The sequence below is a fragment of the Magallana gigas genome, chromosome 9 (genome assembly GCF_963853765.1).
Source record: "Magallana gigas chromosome 9, xbMagGiga1.1, whole genome shotgun sequence".
Lineage (NCBI taxonomy): Eukaryota > Metazoa > Mollusca > Bivalvia > Ostreida > Ostreidae > Magallana > Magallana gigas.
In genome coordinates, this window is record NC_088861.1 from 34,809,607 (window position 1) to 34,835,285 (window position 25,679).

The window sequence follows — 25,679 nt, forward strand, 5'->3', positions numbered from 1 at the left end:
AATCATTTACCAACCAAAACCTATATGCCATTTATATCTAATCTATATCTATATCTAATTGCCTTTCAAAAGAGCAGTACCCCAGTTATTCTGAAAGTGTTCAAAGGTTATCTTTTATTATGTTCTAGGAAAAAACTAGCAACAAATCCCTTTCAGAAAGATCAGAGTAACTTCTAGGCTTGTTTAATACTGTGCTGTAGGTATAAAGTAAAAAGAATAGCAATTTCATATAAAAAGAAAAACTTCTGCAAAACTATAGACAAAAGCTTGTTCATTAAGCCTCATTGCTGTGGGAGGAGTGTTGCCTTACGTGTCAGACTGGTTGCTTTCCTGGGACATTCGGAGGCTGCCACCCAGCAGGGACGAGGTGCTGGTCTGTTTGTTGAGGGAGGCCCGTTGAAACGCTGCCGTCGTGGTGTTCTTGAGAGCCGCGGCGGTGGCTAGTTGCTGAAACTTGGAGCGGGGGTCCTAAACAACAGAGAGCACCACAATGAAATATTACCCATCATATGTACATGTATACACAGATTTAGAAACACTTAACATGAAGAAGAAAGACACAAAATATTTTTTCAACATGCAGTCATTAGATATATATGCACTGGTTTTGAGCAATATATTTATGGCATGCGTTAAAAAGGCATTACTAATGAAAAAATTCATTGAGATTCATGCTAATACACATGCAAATATTGAAAACGAAATAAACTGTGAAACTAGATCACAAAAAAATTTGCAAGTATACACTGTAACTTGCTAGTGTTTTGTTATCATTAACTCCCCCATTTGTATGCTAGTCTGATTTATTCCTTTTCTGTATAATTTAATTCTGGTTGTAACAGGCTTTCTGATTGGCTAAAAAATTATTTTATTTATTCTTTTTCTGTATAATTTAATTCTGGTTGTAACAGGCTTTCTGATTGGCTAAAAAATTATTTTATATCATATAAAGAATGTTGCCTACGTCATAGTAAGACTAACATCAAAAACGTATCAATACGCCTGACGATAAGTTTGAATTTTGTACAATTTTACATCATTTTAAAGGTCAAATGACCGTTTTTATCTACAATGAAGAGTAAAAAAATTAAATTATCAGCAATGAATTCAATATTTATTAGTTTTATACGATATAAAATGGTTTGAAACAGTTTACGCTTTTTTAAAAACCGCTTTGCGGTTTATAAAGCGTAAACTGCCCAAACCATGCGTCAAGAAGGGGCGAACCCGTTTGCAAGTGTAGAAGGGTGAATTTATCACTGGACGAAAATGACCCTGTATACAGTATTTGTTATTATTTGTCCCCCCCCCCCCCCCTTTGTTTGCTAGTTTGATTTGTTTATCATCATCTCCCCTCTCTCTATTCTCACCTCCTCTGTTACCGACAGTTCTCGTCGTAATGGTGGTGTGACATGCATGGATTCAGATATGTTGTCCTGAGGCGAGAATAAACGCATGCATTCATACAGCACATTCCAGGCTTTATCAAAGACTGTGTGCAATGTTAAATGAATTGAAATTTTTAAAAATATACATTTTTTTCTTTTCAAGTTATTTCAGGAATGATAGCAGCTATAAAGATATATAATTTTTTAAATATCAGACTTTATTATGAAGGATGGATTAAAAAAATATATACAGCATAAATGCATTAAATTAGATGTAGGTTAGATATATATCTGAAGGCATTTTCCAATGCATACATTGGGGTGCAAAGGTCAAAATCTCAAGAGGTATCACTCAGAAAAGTTCAAAGGTCACTTACCATTGACATAGAGTGGGGAAGCCCACTGCGGGTCAAGGACACATCACTGACCCGTCGCCGGGCACCCTGTGACAAGAACCCACACAATTCTTAGTGCTTAGTACTTTTTATATCTGGATCATCAAGTAAACTTAAATTAAGCCCAGTGCTATGTAAATAATCAGGTGCTGATAAATGGTTTTAAAAGCAAAAGCTTCTGGCTTTGTAAGTAAGAGAAAGAAAATTAATCACCCCCCTTAATTTAAAATTAGCAAAAAGATGACCACTTAAGGCTTATGTCATCAGAAACAATCAAAGCTGGAAAAACTTCAGTGAAAATTGGTGGAAAGTTGTTTCTGCAAATTATTTGGGGATCTACCGGCATTTAAAATCCACCACAAATCATTGTAGCAGAGTCCCCATACCCTGCCCCCCCTCCCCCCCCCCTTCCAAAAAAAATAATCAAAACACCATCCATTGGATATCAAGTCCCCATTAAAATCTAAGAAATAATCAACTAAATTCTATCTGTCAATGTGTATTGCTCAACTACAAATCACATGAAAGTAAATTACAAAATCTGCATGCAAACTAAACACTGAGTGTATAGCAATAAGCAACTTTGCACAATAGTAAAAACTAAAAACAAAAGGAGAAAATGCAAAGCATAACAAAGACCACAGTGGACAGTTTTAACAAGACTTTACATGAATTTAAACTGTTTCTGTTTTACCAGTATAAAATTTCTGCTAAAAACTATATCTATCATACAAAAGTTATCAAGTTTATATGGATTACAAAATTAAAATTATCATATTTTTTCAGAGCTTTATATTGTTATGAGAATATAAGATCTGATTTGATTGTTTTGTGTTTACTTTTGGTAGAAAGGCATTGCTTTGGCACACAGACGCTGATCGTCTCGAAAGTCCCACAAATTCTCCTGTAGAAGAAAAATGTTAACAATAATTAATGTACAGAATAACATTATTAAAACTGATATTACTTTTTTAAGAATTAGAAATTTTTACTCAATTGCTGATTGCCTTTGACATTATTTCCACTCCCATGGGTAATTTTAATTTTGTGAATTTTATAATCAATAAATTTTTGACATTATTGCAAGATTCTTCGAGAAACAGTGACAAAATGGTAATTTTTACAAGGAATGTTAACAATACCGGTAAATCAATTTCTCTTAAACGTACCCATTTCTGAGCTCCCTCCAAAAGGTCTGTTATCTTGAATTAATTTTCTATAAAAAAAAAATCAAATGAATCAATCTGAACAAAATTTGCACAGACATTCAAACTGAAGCTCTTTTACATAATACCAATATTAAATTTTGGTAGAAAATATAAGCATAGTGTGAACAATTACATGAAACAGTAAATGTCTAACATCTAAGGGTATTTCAACCTCCATCAATAGTAAATAAATGCAAATCATATTTTAATATAATTAATATAAATATTGTAGAATTATGTCTCTTGGACAAGGAAGATAATTTTGCATTAAATATATAAATCTAGAATGTTTATCATCGGTTTCCACTGGACCAGGTATACATTGGGATACTTAAACAATAAAATGCAGCTGTCTTTGGTGATTCATTCGGGATATGAAGGTAGCGACATTGCAGAAAAAATACATAACCCGCGAAAGCAGGTTATGTAATTTTTTTCTGCAATGATCACTACCTTCATTACCCGCATGAATCACCAAAGAAAGCATTTTATTGTTTATATTTACATCTTTCTTTTAACTAATTAATTGATAATGAAAAAAAAATTCACTAAATTACTGTTAATGTACATAAGTACGTTAGCTAAAAGTCTTTGATTTTTCTTAGGTTGCTGTAGGTTTCAAGCAATTGATAAACAGGGCTATCAATTTCAGTCCTGTCAGTTTCAGTTGCTGTAGATTTTGACCAATTGATAAACAGGGCGTGTAGATTTCAGTCTGGCTATTTCTATAGAGCTATGAATTAACTATAAGTTTCTGTAAGAAATAGAGGGAATAATACTTGCTAGATGTAAATACTTGGAGTTGATTTACCTGGCTTCCTCCAGCTCTGCGGTCTGTCTGTCGTGGGACATCCTCAGGTTGTCTACATGGGTCAGCATTATCTCTATGGCTTTACTCATCCTCTTCTCCTGGATATACAGACACACTGTCATAGTCACAACTTGATTCCCCTATAAATCTATTTCCATTATACAGTTTCTAGTAGCATCTTTATAAAACACACAGCAACTGTTGCTACAAAATGCTTTCAACTGTCATGCGGGTAATTCCTACAGGAGAGGCTGATTTTTACAATTTCCAGTTCATTTATTTCATAAAAAATTTCAAGGGGCCAGTGTTTATGTCTGTTACTGTTATAAATTATTGCTATTATTGAGATCCTATATTTCTATTGAGATTTCATCATCACTTTGTGCCTTCATTTCTCATAAAATTGATATCAATCCATAGAAATTTTTTTTCTTTACTTATATCATGCTGAGAAAACTATTTGAGATCACAAATCAACTAAATGCTATCTCCGTGAGATTTCTGCTCCTACAGTACACTCCCAATATCACAACCCCACCCACCTGCTGTACGGCCCCAAACACCTCGGCCCGTGACGACACCCGGGCACTGGCTTGCTCCAGTACTGTAATGTGTCTCTGGATCTTCAGCAGCAGCTCTCGCACCTGTGTGTCCACGCAGATCTGGTTCAGTTGCTGAAACAAGCACAAAACTACATCACTGATATATGATTAGTTCAACTCTTAAAATAATTATGACTCTAGTTTTATGTGACTTTTATTACAATAAACCTGGACTATTGATTACTGGTATGACTTTCTAGGAAACAGACAAAAATCAGCAAATCACAAATTCCAGCTCAAAGAAAGTCACTTATGCCTAACATCTGAAAAACCAAGAGACAGTGTGATTTTCTACTCTATATATAGAGAGATACAGATAGCTATAGCATTTAAATGCATACTGGGTACTGACTAAATAGTAACTTTGTGATCAGAAATTTGTAACTGTTACTACCATATTTACATATCACATGGCTTTTGTGATAAGGTGATATCAATGAAGAAGATCAAAGAAATGAGATTGGATTGGAAATTTCTAGTATGTTTATCTTATCCAGTCATATTTCACTGTGTCAAGGTGTCTGCTTTGCACAATTGGGTGCCACTGAATTTAGATTGTTACATAATTGACAAGTGACTATACTCTAAACCTCAATAATGTAAATTAAGTCTGGATCTGAACAAAGTTGTTTAGAAAACTTAGCCAGATGCTTTTTCTCTGACTTGCAGCATTAACTTAAGAATATAAACCATTAACAAATGTTAGTTCTCTATGGTTCACAATGAAATTGGAGGAAGATGGTAATTAACAAGCTGCATATCTATACACAATGGACTCTGGAGAAAAAAACTAATATACATGTATGCTCAATTTTGATCTCAGTACTGCTTTCTTAATTACATAAAAGTTGGACTGAGATCAAAAGTTGATAACCATGAAAGAGCCCGAGTATTATTTCCATATTGTCCACAATGAGAGAGGCAGCGGAGGGTACATGTCTTTGCTAATAGAATATATCCCTACATGTGCGCAGAGAAAGAGGAGAGATAAGTTAACGTGCTAGTCATGACTACATTTCAGACGTTAGTTCTCGGTTGTTCTCACACTGATCAGACAGACCTCCAGAGCCTCTCTCAGTCCTTTGATTTCCTTGGCCACATTCTCCTCCGCGATGTCCCGCGACCTCTCCTGGATCTCGAGCCGCTTCTCCAAGGTTATCTTGTCCGTCTTAAATGCCAGAGAGAGGCTGGTGAACTTGTTCTTCAAACAAAGATAACGTATTATTAAATGATATCTTTTCACCAGAAAAATGTGTTTACTGTTGAGATAACACTATTGCTGAGTCTAGGTTTTAAGATCTTAAATCTGTCTTTGTTTACTATGGATCAAAGGACAGTTGTAATTAAAGATTAGACTTGATATAGGTAGTCTATAAGTTCTGTTTACATGTATATATTCAAACTTATCAATTCTGTAGACTCACTTCAATTTCCTGTTCTGATAGCTGGTCAGGACTACAAAAGACAAAGAATATTGATAAGTATTTATCAGTAAAAGACCGATGGGACTAAATTATTACCTAGATAGCATTCATGTCTTTTAATTAAATGTTGAAAATGAAAATAAGGCAGATCAAATTTTCTTATGATGTGAATGTCCTCAATAAAACAGAAACTGTTATTAATATCACAAGCATCAAACTTGCTTGAAAACAGCTGATCTAGACAAGTATTATATACCACAAAGGAAATATAGATAGACACATAATATTTTAAGTGATTTTTTTCCCAAGCATGCTTGTCTCTGTTATCAAAAGTCCAAGTCTGAGCTTCAACTCTTAAGATACCAAAGGTAACCATTCAAAGCATAATATTGTATTTTTCAATTTTCTATACAGCTCTGGGGCCCGTTTCACTAAAAGGCGTACGCCCGGCGTAACCTTACGCCTGTCGTAAGTCCGGACTAAGTCAAATATTTGGACTAAGGTCCGTTTCACTAAAAGGCGTAACTTTGCGCCCGCCTTAAGTTAAGACAAAAATCTACGCCTAGCCAAGGGTAGTCGTAACTTATGGCGTAAACATGAAATGATTGCTAATTCTGTTGCTGAGAATATCGGTGCTGACCGTAATGTTAAATTGTACAATTTGTCATGTAAATTTTTTTTAATTTCATATGAAATTAAGAAAATAGAGAGTTTTGATAGGTGGTACCAATTCTTGATTAGAAACTTTCTTACCATGTTTTATGCACATTCTTTATATTTGCACTTGCCGTTTACATGTTAAAATGACATATTTAGACAATCGATATATAGTTGTCATTCGATTATTTTTATTCATTAATTTGAATTACGTTTCATATATTTTAGTAAATTGGGCAATGAATAATGCAGAAAATATACATACATGATGCATATGTAGTACATTGGTATATTTGTCTAGCATTTTAAGCATTTCAGCCCCCCCCCCCCCCAACTTCCACGCAAAATATGTGTGAGTGGGGTTTTTTTTCAATTTAAAACTCACTAAGTGAATGAATGACTATTTTGTTTTCCTCTTTTTTTATTTAATTTTTGGCGAGTAAAAGGTGTTAGCTTAGGTAGTCTAACTAAGGTTAATCACAAAAGTCTTTTCAGTATTGTTAAAATGTAAATACCAAAATATGATGAAAGCTCCAACTATGTTTTAGAGTCGTCAAAAGTTCCTAATTTTTTTTAAATATTAGATAATTTATTTATCATACAACCGATGCAAAACATTGACTCCAGATTAAATAGATTTTATTTCGTAGTTTACATACACACCCTCTTTATTAGCTTCAAATTGATATGAAGACTCGTTCAATATACTAAATACACATGTAAGTGTACTTGGGTAGTTAATGTTGAGTCCACCATACGTCTGACACACACATTTACAAATAAACGTGCATGCACTTATGGTTTGTATGTACCATTTCACTTAAATAATTCGAAAAAAAAAGCTAACTTCGGAAACAAATTGTTTAAAAAAAATTAGACATGGAATTCATCAATTATAATATTTCCAAGGTCATTTTTGCTCCACATTTTACATTGATACAAATCTTGATATGAAAGTAATAAATATTTCTATCCGAGCCTCTTCGGGGGTTTTTTTTTTGCATGAAATATTACAATTTCGCTATTTTTAGTATCTGTTGTATGGTTGTTCGATGCTTGCTAAATATTGTCCAATCCATGGTTAAAAAGCTCATTACTGCATTAATTCGCTATATTTCCTATTTTTAAAAAAATTCACTGATTTTCTTTCAATGATATAGCAAGAGGAAACCAGAAAATTTAATAAAATAATAAAAATATTTATACTCAGGTCATAATTGACGCATGATCAAAATAAAAATTCCAAGGGTGTTCGAAACATGGTTAAATTTTCGGAGATATCGGTAACAAAATAGTTTTGTTGAGTAAATAATTTTGAATGAACATATCCTATATGCTTCATCAAATATATCTTTCAAATAAAATATTTTAGCAAGTTTTGCTGTGTGATTTTGTCACTAAACAGGATTGATATGCCTGAATACTCTCTCTCTCTCTCTCTCTCTCTCTCTCTCTCTCTCTCTCTCTCTCTCTCTCACTCTCTCTCTCTCTCTCGCGCGCGCGCGTGCGAACACAATTGACAAGTTTCTATCTTTTTATCTATCTAAAGAATATCTATCTATCTACATATCTAAATATTTATCTATCTATCTTCCTTTCTACTGTTTTTCATCTGTCTGCGCATGTGCATAAGCCTGTTGTCAAGGACGTAAGTCTGGCCTTAACTTAGTCCGATACTAGTGTTTACGGCCAGGCGTACGCCTCTTAGTGAAACGCAGTTTACGCCGGACTAAATTTTGGCGTACGCCCTAAGGCCTAACTTAAGTTTCGTCGTATCTTACGCCTTTTAGTGAAACGGGCCCCTGCACTTTAAAGACCCTTGCAAAAATCCCTTACTCAGCTTAAGGAGACATGAACATAAAAGAACCAATAATTCAGTTGTAAATTACAACTACATGCATGATGCCATCTTAATTTGGGTAAATGCACAAAAATGGCACATAGCACAGTATACATATTAAATGAAATATAACATTGTGTTAACTTAAATTGATCAACTTTCTCTTCCTGTTACCTGTAAATTGCAACAGCCATTACTTGGACATAATTGCCAAATTGTATAACCTGTAAATTGTATCTTTATGGTACTTGTAGCATTTCTTTGTATGTATTTCTTCCATAGAAATTACAGTAGATCAGTAAAGAAGATAAAACAAATACAGTTTTTAGGCTAAAGGGTCTATTTCTCTGTTAATGGTCAGTACAGTCCCTGAAACGTTCTACTTTCCCACTTGATCGTTGAGTGAACAGTGAGCGCAGTAAGAGAACAAAACTAACATGACTCTATCAACACATACCTATTTTGTACAATCATAGACTTATTAAATCTATTCAAAAACATAAATTCCAGCAATAATACAAAAAATGATAATAGATCTATAACATTAAAAGGATAAAACTGTACCTGATATATTTCCCAAACAACATTTGAACAACACGATACAAAGAATCTGCCATGATTCTATATGTCTATGCTCAAGTAAGTTCACCTGAAGAACATGTATACATGTATAAATGCACTGAGCACCTGCAGACATTATCAAAAGAAAGTAATTTTTTCACTTAGCAGGGACAAGGTTATCAAACACAAAGCCCCATCTTTTCTTTTAAAGGACCTAATCCTCTTCCCTGGACTGTTGCAGAGATTTACCATTACATTGTCATTTGTCACACAGCACCCGGGGTCGTTAGAGAGGTGAAAACTCATTATGAGCATGCTAACAATTGCATTAAAATTACTCAATATAAGTAATGCATTTAATAACATACAGTGAATGAAGAAGGGAGATTTATCAATATTTCATTTGAATATTTTGTGAAAGTTTTCTGCTCACACTTCTATATAATCATGATAATGATTTATAAGTGAATTAAAAGAAGTGTCATTTAAAGTTTATTATCATATATCTTATGATTTTAAAAATCACTTTATACAATTTAAAATAAAAATCTAAAACTGTTTGAACGTTACGCATTAAGGGTGCTTTGAGAAAATACATTTTCTAGTCAGAATGTACAGGTAACTAGTAGATAGTATCGCAGGTTGCCGTCCTTTGGAGTTAAAAATGTGAACTGATAATATGCAGAGACATTCTCTGTGCATAAAGGTGACAACAAGAGCAGAATTCTCCAACATTTAAACAATGTCAACCAGTCAGCTGTAGTGAAGTTATCAGTAGGAGCGTGTTGAAGGTCAATACAAACACATATACATCGTAGGACAAAACTGGATATGATCCAGGCACGGGGGAGGGGTCTGGGGACAGGAACCTTTTCTATAAAATTCATCATTAACTCTCTTTTAACCTATGCTATGAGAAAAGTACTTTTCTAGGTATGGTGACATTAACATTCTTATACATGTTATATATAAGTACAAAATGCCTTTAGTTATTTTAATCAATTTTTTTAGCATACCCTTGCGCCTTGAAAATAATGGACACAAAACACGATACCCCTCTTTCGCCAATATAAACATTTTTTACAAAATATGATTTATTACAATTTTTCAACTCTTGATCCTTTTTTGAAGTCTTATCATGATGACCTACAGTGCATGTACTATATACCCCCTCCCCTATTTTGCATCATACTTTAGACTCTATAAACAAAATTGCTAAAAAAACAGAGTTTTTACAATAGGAACACCCACCCCCTCGAGCCCCTTTTCCTCCTCCCCCTGATAATAACACTAAACCTTGTATTCTCTCCATCAAAGACCCTCAGCTCTTGATAAATCTCGTCCACAATTTTACGAAATTCCTCCATTTCCGGTAGACCGATCATTCTTCCATTTCACGGATTGTCTCAGCACCTCCAGAACTCTGTTGTGTTTCAACCTTCAATAAGTTTACCCGAGCGACCGTTTCTATGATTTTACACATATGCGTGTAAGTGAACTATAGCTCCAGAGAAGGAAGTAATACTGTAAGCATGTTCTGTTATCTACCACTTGTATGTCTACGTATGCACAGAAGGTTCAATATTCAATCATTCCGATAGTGTAGACCCCACCAACATATTTCAAGGTAAAAAAAATACCTGATAACACCTGTACTCTTTCTTATTATGTTAAATTGTGTACATAATCAGATATCAGAAATCGATATCAATCGCCTTCTAAGACACCCAAAAATCAGGAATATTTGAAAATTACATATGGAAAAAAATTTCATTGAGAGAGAGAGAGAGAGAGAGAGAGAGAGAGAGAGAGAGAGAGAGAGAGAGAGAGAAGAATGTAGGGTAAGAAGAGAGCTAAACCAATCAATGTAGATTCAGTTAGTGCATGTTGTGTAATCTTCAGTTCTTTGTGGGTGGAGGCCCTGGTATCTAAAGACACTTTATCTCCAGGAAAGAAGATCTTGACGCTGTTAACTATCTATGGCTCAGATATGAACTTGAGTTACTTAACACAACCAAGCTTTAAGGAAATACATGCATTGTAAAGAACATTATTTTTCCTTTAGGATTATATTCTATGCAGAGATCTGACACCTTTCACTTTTTAAGAATGTAGAAGTTTTCAGTGTTTTTACATGGGGTAATTCAATACCAATGGATGTTTGAAAGGCAAGACATTAAACAAAAAGAAGACAATTCTGAAAAAGTCTACTACCCCCAAATCTTCATCCAAATCAAATGGATATGATGCAAGCTAAATTTTACAAGTAGCCAATCAATCTCATGCAACAATGACTCACCACAGTCATGTGTGTCTTGTAGTTTTTTCTTCATCAAAAATACAACTCTCAATTCAATTTCCAGAATTTTAGATTATTTCACATTTCCATATTTGGGGGATTTCCAGGATAGCATGCTGGCTTAATTAACAAACAGTAGCACTCAAGTTAAGCACTAATAAAGCATGTCATCTAATTTCAACATTTAAATTTTGTGGTGCCCTCCCCCCCCCCCCCCCACACTTTTTTTCACAAGAGCCGCCATAATCCTTTAAAACTGCCCCCCCCCTTGCATTTTTCGCCCCCACACACCTGTCCTCATGCTCCCTGTCTTGATCAACCCCAAGGTCATGCAGCATGGACTGTGAGATGCTGGGCATCACTGGGTTGTCTGGTTCCCCCTCTCCGTTCATCACTGGTTGTCCTGACTCCTGCATCTCGTTTAGATCAGGCATTCGAAGAAACTTCATTTGTTCTCGACGCTTGGCAAGGTTCCCCTATTAAAGGAAATTTTTTTTCAAAATTATTCGAAATAAAATGCTATTAAATTGGGTTACCTGAAATGTTTATTATTCTTTTTCAGTAAGAGTAGACCTGGATATTTTTAAGAGTGTAACTAAAAAGTTTTCAATTAAAGAAGTGTTGGCTTTTGGGTTTAGATTTGAGGAAGAAAAGTAAAAATTAAAATCTTGCAACAAAAGGTGCATTTCAAGGCTGCTATTCAACACTGCTTTTATTGTGATAAATTTTGTGAGGCATGTGTCATAAAATTTGCAAATGTTTTCCTCAATGCAAACACTTCCACATTGGCTGTTACTATAGTACACTACAACTTTAACCATTCCGCCAGACGTTTTAAGTCCAAGTCTATGCTTATTATATTGACTTACAGCTATATTAATAGGATTTGTTTTTGTTTTTTGGAAACACAAAATCAAGAGGCGTACCTGTGCAGAATTATTATGAGATATCCTAGGAAATCCTGAGAAATTCCTAAGATTTGATCCTAGGATATCCCAGGATTTTTCCACAGATATCCTGGGATTTCTTTTTTGGACAGGAATTCCTGGGATTTCCTAAGACTGTATTAGTAAAATGGGTCTTCATTTTCCAAGATTTATCCAAGGAATGATAAGCTAAGAATTCCCTGGAATTCCCAGGAGTCCTGGGACCTGAATTGTTCCAGAAATTTCCAGGATTTATTTTTTCAAAATATTTTTTATTGATTAAAATTCAACAATGTATCAATGTTTTAAGATTAATTTTTACATTTTCAATGGTTAAAATGCTTAAAAAATGTACTGAAATAGCAACCACAATTTTGAATGCCAATTGTTAAGTTTCATTGGCAGGATACAGAGCTCACAACTCTTTGTGTATACAAGGCTTGTTTGAAGCACTATGTTTTTGTTGAAATAGAAAATACTAAATTTGAAACAAAATGAGATGCAAAACAAACACTAGAAACCATTTACTCAAATATATATATAGATTTACTATAAGTATACAACCTATGTAGACAAAAACATGTTTTTCAAAATTATAAAAACAATGTTATTTCTTTGTCCAATGGTTTTAATGCTGTACATTATATTTCGATCTACTTGTTCATCCTTGCAAATAAATGATGAAAGTAAATTTACAATATTTCTAAGATAAGCATTATATGATGATGAATTCAGATTGTCGGCTGTTTTAAAATATGGCATCTTTAGAGCAAACACTGCTTCTGCAACCAAAAAAACTCTTAAATCCAATACATATCTGCATATATAAGACAAAGCTATATGGATTGGATAATGCACACAAAAAATCCAATGCATATCTGTATATAGAACAAATAACTTAAGATCCTCATGCATATGCACACACCGAAAAAAAAAATTACAAAAAAAATTGGCCCCTGAAGTTTGAATACCAAACAAAGTCTGCAAAAATCCACATGAATCTTATGACCATCAAATGTTAGAACAGCATTTACCTGCGTCAGCTGATTTTCCAGGTACTTCAACTTTCCAGAGCAACGAAATAGGTATCGCTTCCTCGTAGCCATGTTTTTCTAACCTCTAACCAAAACCACCTAATTCCCCACTATCTCAATATTTCATGCTTTTAAGGCTGAATTTAAATACTAAACTGTTTTTCAACACACCAGAGTTATGAGCACCTTTTGTCTATGTGTTAATTGTATTTTCAATATAATTGCCAATGACAAGGCTGCTGATTTGATTATATAATAATATTACATGCTGGGCGTCAATATATATAATATACTCAGTTTTAACTCAATTGATCCACATTCAGTCCAGCTGAATCATATTATTCATTAAACAATACTGTAATTCAAAATCTTAGGTGGCATTATAGCTCGGCAACATGCAATGATATTGTCTGTATCTTAATTGTCATACACATTTACACTATTACATCACATTGTTCGGATCAGTCACTGAATTGACAGTGATGACAGATTTGTTCATGTTCTTGTAAATCCTAGTCAGCAACATTTAAATGCATCCACTCACAGTACTCAAGGTCTCCCCCTCTTCCTCTGATTTACACTGACTGTCTGAGTCAATGACTCCATTAATACCTGTGACAAAGGCTCAATAAGACCTCCCCCTCCCCCAAACAGACCCCCCCCCCCCCTTTCATTCAAAAACTCAAAAAAATTAAGAAAATCAATACACAAGTTTTATGTCATTGGTCAATCTCATAAGGTATATACTGTAAATTCCTAATTAAAGGTGAGGAATTAATATCCGCGTAAAATCACAAGAAACCCGTCTTGAGAATTTTAAAATCACGCTTTTGATTTTCTGACATATGTAAACTACATGAGACCATGATATAATTTTGACATTCATGATTTTATGTTCTCGCCAAACCATTGAATTGCGAAATTAAGTACTTGCATAAAATAAGGAATCTACAGTATATATTTTTTAATTGAAACATGTGACTTGCAAAATTTTTTGACTGATTTGTTTCATAAGTTTAAAACTAAATAAGTCCTTGTAAAGTGGTCTTTTACAAGACTTTTAGAAACAAATCTTAGTTACCACTTTCTATCATAAACTACCAGATAGATTTCAATAAGACAAACCAGTGATTTTGAATTGCTAGGCAGCCGTCCTGATTTACAGGAAAAGAGCCCTCAAAATTTTACTAAAGAACTTAAAGCAAGGTCCAATCACATCAAAGTTTAAACCTACGAAACCATGGATTGGCTGCCCTGTTATCTATACCCCTATTTCATATCTAAGACAAAATCACCTCCTCAGATGATTACAGCTATAATGACTCCATGATAAACCAATATCTGCAAGTACCACTAAATATTCACATATTCTAATAGAGTTGTACACTATGAAGATTGATTTGTCAATTTTGTGAATGAAACTGACATAAAAAAAAAAAACCTTAAGTTTTCACACAATAACAAATAATATTTATTCATTTCAAATGTCTAAACACACAAGAATGTATGTTTGATAAGAAGACAGCAAGATCTATATTTTATTATAACTGCTTGTGAGTACCAAATTTGACCTTAATAGACTTAACCTTGACCTTTTGACCTGTATGCATTAAAATAATTGCCAAGGCAGATTTTTCAAGTTGTGAAAAAGGCAATACACAAATTTTGTCATTTCCTTAATGTCTTCTGTCAGCAGTGCAAGATCAGAAAATTAGAATGCAGTCCAATACATCATTAAACACGTATTGATTTCAATGCAGTGACACAGGTAAAATACGGTAAGCTGTACATTACCAAGGGCATTTCCTTCTTTGTCAACAGACAGAGGAAAGCCTCCACCCCAGTAACAAATATAAAATGTCCCGAAAAGTCAACAGAGAAGAGCCCCCTCCAAACACACAGCATTAAAAGATACACTTAGCGGGGGAGGACTTATTTTTTAATTTGATACTTTATCAAAAATAATGGCAGTGGCTGATCTGTTTAAATACATTTAATTTAATAACATACTCCATGAAAATTGTTAATGAAACAATTGCAAACAATCTTCCGTGGCCACTGATAGTAACTTTAACAAGGATATATGTATACCCGGTATATGTATAATATTTACATTCCTGTAAAGTGTTTGGAAAGCTACTGCAGATATAGCACCATAACACAGACAGGGTACCGTACTCAAAGATTAAAATTCTAAGTTTTATCATGATGTCACAAATGTTGACGCTGTAAAATGCAACATCCCATGCTAAGATGGTTCACGCTTGTGGCTGTTAGTGGCTCTTCCATTAATTTGAATGTTTCAAATTTAGCGGAATTCATGGACATCATGGCAATGAATTTCGCAATTTAGGTTGAGGACATCATGGACATCATAACGATGCAATAAGTTTTTCATAAACATGTATGGAAGTAGGGAAGTAGATTTTTCAAGATTTAATACATTTTTACTTTATGGTCATAATGGCCCTGCTTTAGAGCTTGAACCCCTGACCCTGGAGTCATGAATTTCACAACTTTGGTAAAGGGGTTCATGGACATCATAATCATGCATATAATCCCCCCCCCCCCCCATTTTTGGGAGTAGAGAAGATTTTTGAAAATTTGTGGGTGACTCAGGTGACCTAAAATTGTTCTGGTATATTCTAGTAAATTACTCCCCTCCCCCACCCAAATATATAATTAAATCATATTGGGAACCAGCTCCATAGACACCCCTTTTCAATATTTGATAACTGCGAAAGAGAATTGTTTCACACTATTTATCACTTATATAATTATCCAAATAGACGTAACAGCTGATGAGTTAGAATACATTCATCAGCTTCTAACAGATTCATCTTATAGATATTGTGTGCTCTGAAGAGCCATGCACCTCAAAGTATACACACGCAAGTGCTAGACGTCCTCTAATAACACCCACCCAATCCTTCAGCAAGTGATGAAGTGAACCTCTTGATAGAAGACATATGACAGCAAGTACCGATACACATGAAGTCATCAGGAATAACAGAATTTTGAAACAGTTAAGTCAAGACTATAATCAAGAACAATAACTTGCGCACATTTCCTCAGATCTTTACTTACCGTACCTGTAATTATATATGAAAATCTTTTTGATGGCCTGTGTAGAAATGTTTATTTTTGCACAAAATACATTTTCAAATGCTTGTATTTCACTGTATAGACACATGCAGATCCAATTTGACACTTCATTTGAATACAATTGGAATAAACTTAAAATACCCAGCTGTTAGCTAAGATTTAAAAATCAACAGGGTATACTGCCAATTTACATATATATTTTTTAACTTTATAAAGGCAATGTGCTGTACAGTATAAAATTAAGCAACAATCATTTTTACATCAAATTCTTTGTCCATGTACCTTAATCTTTGGTCCTCTTTATCTCAAATCTTGATCCAGGGTAATGGTACTATATCTTTCCAGTATATATAGGTAAAAATAGCTACTAAGTACAGAATTGTTTTTTCGGTCTTGTGTTTTTAATCCGTTACGTCTATACCGACTAATCACAATGAAATCCCCTGATCCTCTGAAGTAAACAACTCAACTGCTATTACCAAATCTCCCTTCCTCCCCATTGTGATTGGCAATTTAAAACGGCCAGCCCTTGATACGGATCATCTGAATCCATTTTCTGTGCAGAGATAAGCCATCTCAGTCATTGTATTGGATGACCAAGGCCCCTGTCTGGGCTCTTTATGAAACAACAGGCCTGTCTTTGACAGCCAGCTCAGCAGGATACTGTCAGGAAGTCAACAATCAACACAAAAGTCACCAGTTGAACTGCATGACCAATATATTAAAATCAATCAACTTGCCTCATTTTCTTTTAATTTAAAAATATACAGCCGACCTCCCCAACTTAACAGTAATACAATGCCCAACACCTCTCTCTCTCTCTCTCCTCTCTCTCTCTCTCTCTCTCTCTCTCTCTCTCTCTCTCTCTCTCTCTCTCTCTCTCTCTCTCTCTAAAAACCTGTCCAGCCACATTACATTAATGCAAGTAATAATAAGACAATGACGCTTTTTTCAAATTCTTTTCAGGTGTTAAAAATCCAGCGTTCACAAAATAAAAAGAAATAGGTCACAACAACTTCAATAATTTTCTTTACTTAAAACCTTACCTTTCACAAAATAGTATTTCCCTGTCAAAAATGTTTATACCTATATCACATGAAAGAGTGTGCAGCCAGAGTTAACTCCCTTTAAATGCACTACACAAATAGAAGGCATAGATTGAGTTCGAGGGAGGAACACCCTCTGCATCAAAATAAATAAATGAGCACAAAAGAATTGTGATTAATCAAAGAAAAACAGCCAGGAGAGGTAATTAATGAATTGAAATTAAAAAGCAACACCCTAAATAAAGCTAAAACATTACAGCTCCAGAAACTACTTGAGGGCTTGCTTAAGAACTCCCTCTCTGCTCTCTGCCGATCATTAGCACTAAATCAAGGAGAAAGTCAGTTTATTTGTCGAACAAGCTGCCATAAATCACTTAACAATGCTGAGAAATGCACGTTTCATGTAAAAGACAATTGTATGAAAATAGGATTTTTGGCTTTTACACAAAGATACAGATGTTTTTTTGATCAGGTAAATTTTGAGTTTAGAATGGTTTGATTGAACTTTTTTATATTTAATTTTTCCATAATACAAAAGGTTAACTTTTTAAAAACCAAATTTAGATTCCTCCTAAAGTGAATTTATGAAGAATGCAGCATCCATTTGTCTCTCCCCTGATATACCGTAAGTACAATTCATTTGCACTCTCATTGCTTACATTACACTAATTATAATGTCCAAAAACTACGACTCTAAATTTAAAAGAATACTTACACCAATAGCTTAATTCTACTTTCCATAAATACTTACTTAATGAGACTGGAAATAAAATCAGTAAGTTTTGACAGAGTGAGTGTATAAGATAGGTCCAACCTGCAACGCACACTGTGAAATGTCAAAATCTGATCAAAGAAGATCTTATCAGAAGCACAGACATATTTCCTTAATAAAACAGTCTTAAGGGTAAAAAAAAAAACCTAACAAACCACACACTTCCTTCCTGCAAACACAACATCTCCCCCTATTTTTTTTTTGACAGTTCACAAGAAATAAACTCCACCTGATCTACACAAAGGAAGCGTACCGGGACCTTCCCTGAGGGGGGTGATGCCTTGTGTTGGACGTCCGCCCTGCCCTGCAGTAGACAAACTCTTTCTATAGGAGATCCCCCTCCCTTTACCTGTACCTGCAGACATCTGGCAGCATTAAATTCCCCCCTATACAGGTTTAGATTGAGGATGACATTGACATATGTTATGAGAGCTGTATACCACAGGGGCAGATATATAGCAAACAGTTCCTAAAGATGAACACATGCTCTTTGGGGGGATTCACAGAAGAAAGGAAAAAGCGTTGGCATTTCATCTTTCATCTTGTGGTTTGTCCAAATCATAATATTTACATTGGTATGCAAAACTCTTCTTTGAACTGACCAGATCATATACAATATACAAATCCTCCAAACCCCCCCCCCAAAAAAAAAAAGGCCCAAAGCAAGAAATTCATCTCAAAATTAAAATAAGTGTTATCAATTATGAACCTACCGTGAAATTTGAAATGTAATATTAACTGAAAATAATCTCCGATAAAAAAAACCAAAAAACAAAAGAAACAACTGATTGCTCAGGATCTAAGAACCTAAATTTGTTTTTTGCCTTACGAAATAAGAGATGCATGTCTTACCTGCCGGTGCAACCATTAAGTGTGTGAAACCTGCAAACTCTTGCCAGGCGTATGTGCATGCACAAAAAGATTTATGCTAGGTTGATCCTCCAATCCTCAATACGTGAACTAGCCATGTTCTTACACAGACTAACACCACCAATAAATCATCTGTTCAAACTATCAATATTCCAAAACTAATGTACCAGGGTTAGCCCTGAAAAGCATCTCCAGTCAAAAAGAAATAATGTTCATAAATGACTATCGTGTTCACAAGATTTTATCATGCATTCCAGCAAATGTGTTTTTTGGGGGGTAAAATATTCGACCAAATTTTGTCGGTATGGAACATAAAATCATGAAGATATGTGGCAATTGGGTTTTGTACATTATGTAAGGTAAAAATAAACAGAGAGGAAAATATCTTGCAGTCGTCAAAAGATAAGTTGCTGGCAGTTTTGGAAAGATGCCATTCACAAATGATGTTATTTGTCACTTTCCATTACATAGGCATCTCTATTAAACCTGTGAGTGCTGCAGGAGTTGTCTCCCACTGCATGTTTTCTCTCTCTCTCTCTCTCTCTCTCTCTCTCTCTCTCTCTCCTCTCTCTCTCTCTCTCTCTCTCTCATATCTCACCTGTCTGATCTTCTTCAGGTGTGGTGAATTTTTGGCAGCAGATACTCCCCCATCACTCAGATTCTAAAGCAAACAACAACTGTTAAGATTTCTGATTAGACAGCCTAATTAATATTAAGAAGGTTGGATGGTCATGTCCATTTTTTGGACATTATATTTATCTCCTTTAGAAGAAGAGCTTTTTATAAAGATATAGAAAAATATTTTAAAGTTAAAAAATTATGATATTTCTTAACTGAATAATACATGTAGGTTATGTTGAAAATAACAATACCATTCATTCACCCTAAGAATTTATTAACACACATACCAGTGCTCAATCAGTGAACATAGTCTATCAATGAAATTACATAATTTACAACAGTCTCGCTAAATAGAAGTTTAAGGTTAAGGTCAGATACAGCTTTAACATTATTTGTTAAAATTAACATAAATGTACATTTTTCAATCAGAGATTAATTCACGACAGAGTCAACCCTTACCAGCCTCTCTAGTTGCTGAATCAAGTTGTTTGTCACCAGGACATTGTCATCATCACCATCATCATCATCACCATCATTCTTTGCTTCATCATCCTCTATAACATCATCCATCTCCTCCCTTATATCCATGACCTCACTTTCCTCCTTGTCATTGACCTTTGTATTCTTGATCTCATTTCCTGACCTTGTGACATTTGACCCTTCCTCACTCCCTTCCTTTGGATTGCCGTTTCCTGACACTACAGAGGCTGGTGTGAGAGTTTTGCGTGTGTTGTGATCTGAGGATTCTAACTCAGCTGATGGGGATAATGAAGATGGATGGCTTTCTTTATAAAACATAGATGAGGGTTTGCCAGGTTCTAAAAATTATGAAAAACAAAGTAATGACTCCCTCCCGCTCACATGTTTCTCTTCAAGTTTTCCTCAATGAAAGACTAAAACATACATTACTATCTTTCAAAATATTTTGTTTGCCCTCTGCCAACTTGGTATTTATACATTAGGTTGTTAAGGTATGCATTAATATCTTTTTTTAAAGCTGCCCAAGAAAAAAAAAAATTAACTTAAAAAATTATCTTAAAAAATTAATCAAAATTACTTTAATTTAAAACTAAATGTGTTGTAATGCCACAAATGCTACCGCAGGCAGCCGAAATTTAAAATGCAAACGTTTGCTTGATTTCAGAAGTTATATATCCTTGAAAATTACCAGTAAGTTTAAGGGTTTTAACTCTGTCAAAAAGTGAAACCAAATTCAAATTCGACCTGCATTTTCCTATGACACATCCATATACAGTAAAACGCACTTACAACAAATTGCCAGGGACGGGTGATTTTACTTTGTTATTAGCACAATTTGTTTATATATCTGTCAAGTTTACAATAAATTTAATAAAGTATCGGGGAATGAAAATCACTTCACTGTAAGTGTCGATTCATTATAAGTGTGTTCGATATAACTGTATTTTACTGTATCAAATATGAGTTGAATGTGAGCAACTGTTGTTGAGATAATGATTGAAAAGTGAATGACCATTTTATGGCTGGGGCAAAAAAAAAGTCATTGGACTAGAGCAAAACCTGTATTTCCTAGTAAATAATCTAAATATGAAATATCAGCTTTATATATGCATTAATTCCTTCAAAAGCTGAGAATTTCTCATTTTTTTTTCAAAGTTCAACAGGCATAACAGGCAAAATCATCAAAACAGAACAAAATTCCAACTCGTTGTGTGCAACGGTTGTTAAGATAATGATTGGAAAGTGAATACTGATGGAAAGACAAAAGGAAGGAATGACAGAACAGGACTTTATACCCCATCCATTTCATGGCAGGGGCATAATTAATTTATAGTAAGATCTTCAAATTGCTGAAATGAAAGATGCTCAGATCGTTATTAAAAAAAATCTTGAGTCTGACAGCTCTACTTTTTCATCAGCTGTGAGTTCAAACAAACATATCATACAAGCGGCAGCTTGAAGACATGGAATTATTCAGTATCAACAGTTAAAGATCATTTACAAATCGATATAATGTGCATGATTACAAAATCTTTACACAAAAAGAAAGGGCAAAGAGAAACTTTATAACACACAATGTATCCTTTACCTGTGTTTGTCTTCCCTGATTTCGTAATCTGAATCACATCTGGTGCTTCCTGTAAAAATAAAGTCAAAAAATCTCACTACTACAATGTATAATACAATCGAATCATTGCAAACTGCTACTGTATACTAAATTTGTCCTTGTCAGCTGCAAAGGTCAAGGATAAAACAGTTTTAACACATGGACAGAATGATTAAGGTGGAATAACACACCATCAAAAAATGGCTGACCTCTGATCAAAGGGACGTACATTGTGTTTTATCGACACATAACTTACTCCATAGCCGAGTGGATAAGGTGTCAGGCTTGTGATCCGTTCATCCTGAGTTCGAATCCTGTATGGTCTTTTGTTGTTACTTACTCAGCTGAATTTTATAGATATTCATTTTTTTATCCCCAAACTGCCAATTTTTTTTTTATTTGACATATGGACATTTTACTTTATCGTTATAGCTTAATTAGCTTTCATATTCAAACAATTTACTGTTAATTTGAGTGACTTTTTCCAGGTGTGTTATTCCACCTTAACAGATTTTGAGATTATACATTATTCCAACTTCACAGATTTTGAGATTATTGTCAAGTTGAACCTTGAACCCATTTGAGCTCTCTGTTTAAATGGATCAAATGTCTTTGGTGAATGTTATGGCGATAACAATTTTTTCCTAATAAATAAAATTAAGTAAATACCACATCAAAACTGTTTATGCTTCCTTGTCTTTTTATATAAAAAAAAATATATGAAAATTGAACCAAGATTGCAGTAATTCTTCTCTTCTGGTCTCTTTTTAAAGAAATACACATTAGTAAATATTGATAAATCAATACTATTATCAAGAGATATCAAGCTATGTGTACAAGATCAATATATTTTTAATATTCATAAACAAACACATTTCTTTAATCATAAGGAAACAAATGTTCTACAGCAAATTTTAGACAAGCAAGGCACTTCCAAATTTGTGTCTACTTACTGGAGAATCAGTATAGTCTTCAGACCTACAAAACAAAATGTTAAAGGACAAGAACTTGTGTGAAATATTGCACGGGTTTTCACATTTTTCTTTCAAGCTGCTGTCTAGACCAAGTAATGGAGTCAATTTCAAGTATTTTCTCAGAAACATACAACTTGCTGCATTATACAACTTGCTGCATTATAAACACTTTAGGCATAATGAATGACACTTGCAGATATCTTATTTACATTGCCAGCACATCTTGGAGTATCAGAGAATCTATGCCTATAAATCTATCCATTTCTCCTGACAATAAAACTTATAAGAACACGTTTGACCTTGACTATTATGATGACCTTGACCTCGTAGTTGATGAATGCTAATTTCAGAATAGATGGCCAAGACTGAGTTTGCATACTGAAGGACAAATAAATACAGACCAAATATTATTTGACTTTATGGGCCAAATTATACTATGTATTACAAACATGTATGGGAGTAGAGAAGAGGATTTTTTAAAAACTAATACATTTTCACTTTATGGCTATATTAGCCCCACCTTAGGGCTTAAGTAGAGGCTTTCATGTACATCATAAGGCCCCATAAATTAATCTTTAGATTCTTATCCCCGCCAGCCCCTCTGAAAATGGGCCGCCACCATTCATTTTATTTTATTTTGAAAAAAAAAATTGTGTGGAAAAATTTTCGGGAAAAAAAATCGCGCTTAGTATACAAAGAATTCCGAAACCTTTTAATATCTGCCTAAACATGTGGATTCAAGTCATGTTTCTTATCATAAGGATACAAATGTCTTCTTTTTTTTTTTGCAAATCAGGACGAGAATTTAGACATTAATTTTATATGGTCTAACCAGCATTTAATTTTCCTAAAATATATATGGGAGTAGAGAAGATGATTTTTTTAAGATTGAACACATTTATAGTATGTAGCCATTTTGCCTCCCCCTAGGGTCTAAAATCTGACCCAAGGGGTTATGAATTTCAAAATTTTGGTAGAGAGCCTCATGAGCATCATAACCATGCATTAAGGATTTTTTTTATAACGAACGACGCACAATGCATATCACATGATGGACGATGCATGACGATGGACGAAGACCAATTGCATTGGTCACCTGAATGACTCAGGTGACCTAAAAATCTAAATGGCAAACTGATGATCTGAAGCAAAAGTGCTAAAGAAATAGCAGAGTTTCTCAATTTCCAAGTGCCTTGTAGTAGTAATATATTCTTAATGGCAAACTGATGTAGCAAAAATGTAAACGAGAATAGCTAAGATAATGGGTTTATTATACATATGTACTGAGAAATCTATCCTTGACTCCAATAAAATGAACCACATGACTACAATTTCAAATATTTTTTTGCAGGTATCAGATAATAACACAAATCTAAGATCATTAAATCCAAGTAAATTCACTTATTTTTACACTTACACCTCATTAAAATGTCAAAAACACCTGGCTGTGTATGAAATACCATTCTAGAAAACTTACTTTCCAAATGAACTGTGCTAGATATAGTAAAATATTGCCTCTGGTTCCCCATTTCACCCTTGAAATGTTCATTTATATATGATAAACCTTTTTCCAGGCCACATCAAAAAACACTAACTGTAAATTCCTTATAATATTAAACGAGTACTCATTTCAATGATTCTGCTGCTCATATCAAATTACAAATTAAAGTATAAAATCACAAGCGCTGAATGTACTTTCAAGTAGATAATGAAGTTCTGTTGGAAAATAAAAGCAAGGTTCTAAAATCTGCAACAGATGATTACATATTAACACAATTCTTATATCAACGCCTTCATTTAAAAATTAACAGTATTAAGTAATCTTTCATGATAAAATGTAGACAAAAGTACCTATGAGATAGGTTGGAGTCGTCCACAGTACTTCCACTGTCGTCCGCTACTCCCCGCCACTCAGTCCCAAACTGTCCCCCACAGCTGCCTCTCTGTCCATCAGCGGTGCCACAGTGGTTCCACTTAGTTCCACATTGTCCAGAATCACCACCATCACCCCTGCCACCACCTGTGGTGACATCACAATGGCTGCTGGTCAGGTGTTTTATTATGACATCACTATGGTTGTGGGAGGAGTCAGTACATGTCCTATAGCTGGAGTTCACTGTGAAGTCTCCCCCACATCCCACCCACCCAGAGGTCAACACAGTAGCACTATCACAGACGGAGTAACAAACTTTAGAAGAATTCACACAATATGCTGTGGAGGAACCCAGACAACTAGACAAGTTTGTAGATGATAGATGGTCAGCAATTTGAAAACAGTTATTATAACAGGATGAGAAAGATTTACAGGAGTCACCAGCTTCTGATGTTACGTCTGTGGGGAATGTTACGTGGTCAGTGTTCTCAGTGACCTCCCCCTCCTCCAGACTCCCCTCTATGGCTGCCTGGAAGCTACCACTGCGATACCTGGGGTAGTGCTGCTCCCCCGGGGGACAGGTGTGGTTGTCTATTGCAGCATGGTAGCTGTACCTCCTTCGCCCCCCTCCATTGTACCCACAATCCCCCTCTCCCTCCCCCTGGTCAGTGACTGACCCCTCTGCAGAGAGTTTACGACGGTCCAGCCACAAGTGTTCATGAGATCCTTGTGTCCCGTCCCTGGGGTCTCCATCAGTGTGTGATATGATGGCGTTTTGTGAGGGGGACTTTTTGGATGAAGATTCCTTCTTCTGGATTTCCAGACTATCAGTGGCCAATAGGTCGAAAGGCAGTACCCCTAAAATAGTGACAACGGACACATACATCAGGTTTAAGAGTTTGCGAGACATACAAAATCAATTAATACAAATAATAAACATCTACTTGATAGAAAATAACAATAGTTAAGAAAAAAAAATAACAAGGATATATCATGCACACGTACAAAAATTGTCTTTCTTACAGTTCATATAAATAAAGGTTATGTGAAGTGAGAAGTATTGAAGTGACCATTTTTTATATTCTATACATATAACAAAACTACATCTGTCCAGCAGGGCAAACCAATCACTACAAAATTATGAAATGCACATGCATCTTTATCTTTAATGAAAATTGCATATGAAC

General features: G+C 34.6%; 1 protein-coding gene across 7 annotated transcripts in view; it reads right to left on the reverse strand.

Moving 5' to 3' along the window:
- The window catches only part of LOC105334848 (inositol 1,4,5-triphosphate receptor associated 2), a 56,705-nt gene that overhangs the window by 2,852 nt on the left and 28,174 nt on the right, over window positions 1-25,679 (reverse strand). For 3 of the 7 annotated variants that reach the window (XM_066070566.1, XM_066070565.1, XM_066070571.1), the window contains 15 exons: window positions 24,471-25,350; window positions 22,599-22,623; window positions 21,628-21,676; window positions 20,019-20,377; window positions 19,537-19,599; window positions 11,477-11,661; window positions 5,829-5,859; window positions 5,450-5,605; window positions 4,345-4,476; window positions 3,803-3,900; window positions 2,953-2,999; window positions 2,623-2,687; window positions 1,766-1,831; window positions 1,371-1,436; window positions 311-468 (listed from right to left, as the gene is read on the reverse strand). In XM_066070566.1, the coding sequence (XP_065926638.1) occupies window positions 311-468; window positions 1,371-1,436; window positions 1,766-1,831; window positions 2,623-2,687; window positions 2,953-2,999; window positions 3,803-3,900; window positions 4,345-4,476; window positions 5,450-5,605; window positions 5,829-5,859; window positions 11,477-11,661; window positions 19,537-19,599; window positions 20,019-20,377; window positions 21,628-21,676; window positions 22,599-22,623; window positions 24,471-25,350 (2,380 nt within the window). The remainder of the gene's footprint in view (window positions 1-310; window positions 469-1,370; window positions 1,437-1,765; window positions 1,832-2,622; window positions 2,688-2,952; window positions 3,000-3,802; window positions 3,901-4,344; window positions 4,477-5,449; window positions 5,606-5,828; window positions 5,860-11,476; window positions 11,662-19,536; window positions 19,600-20,018; window positions 20,378-21,627; window positions 21,677-22,598; window positions 22,624-24,470; window positions 25,351-25,679) is intronic. The other 4 variants (XM_066070567.1, XM_066070568.1, XM_066070569.1 and 1 more) reach the window with 4 other exon arrangements.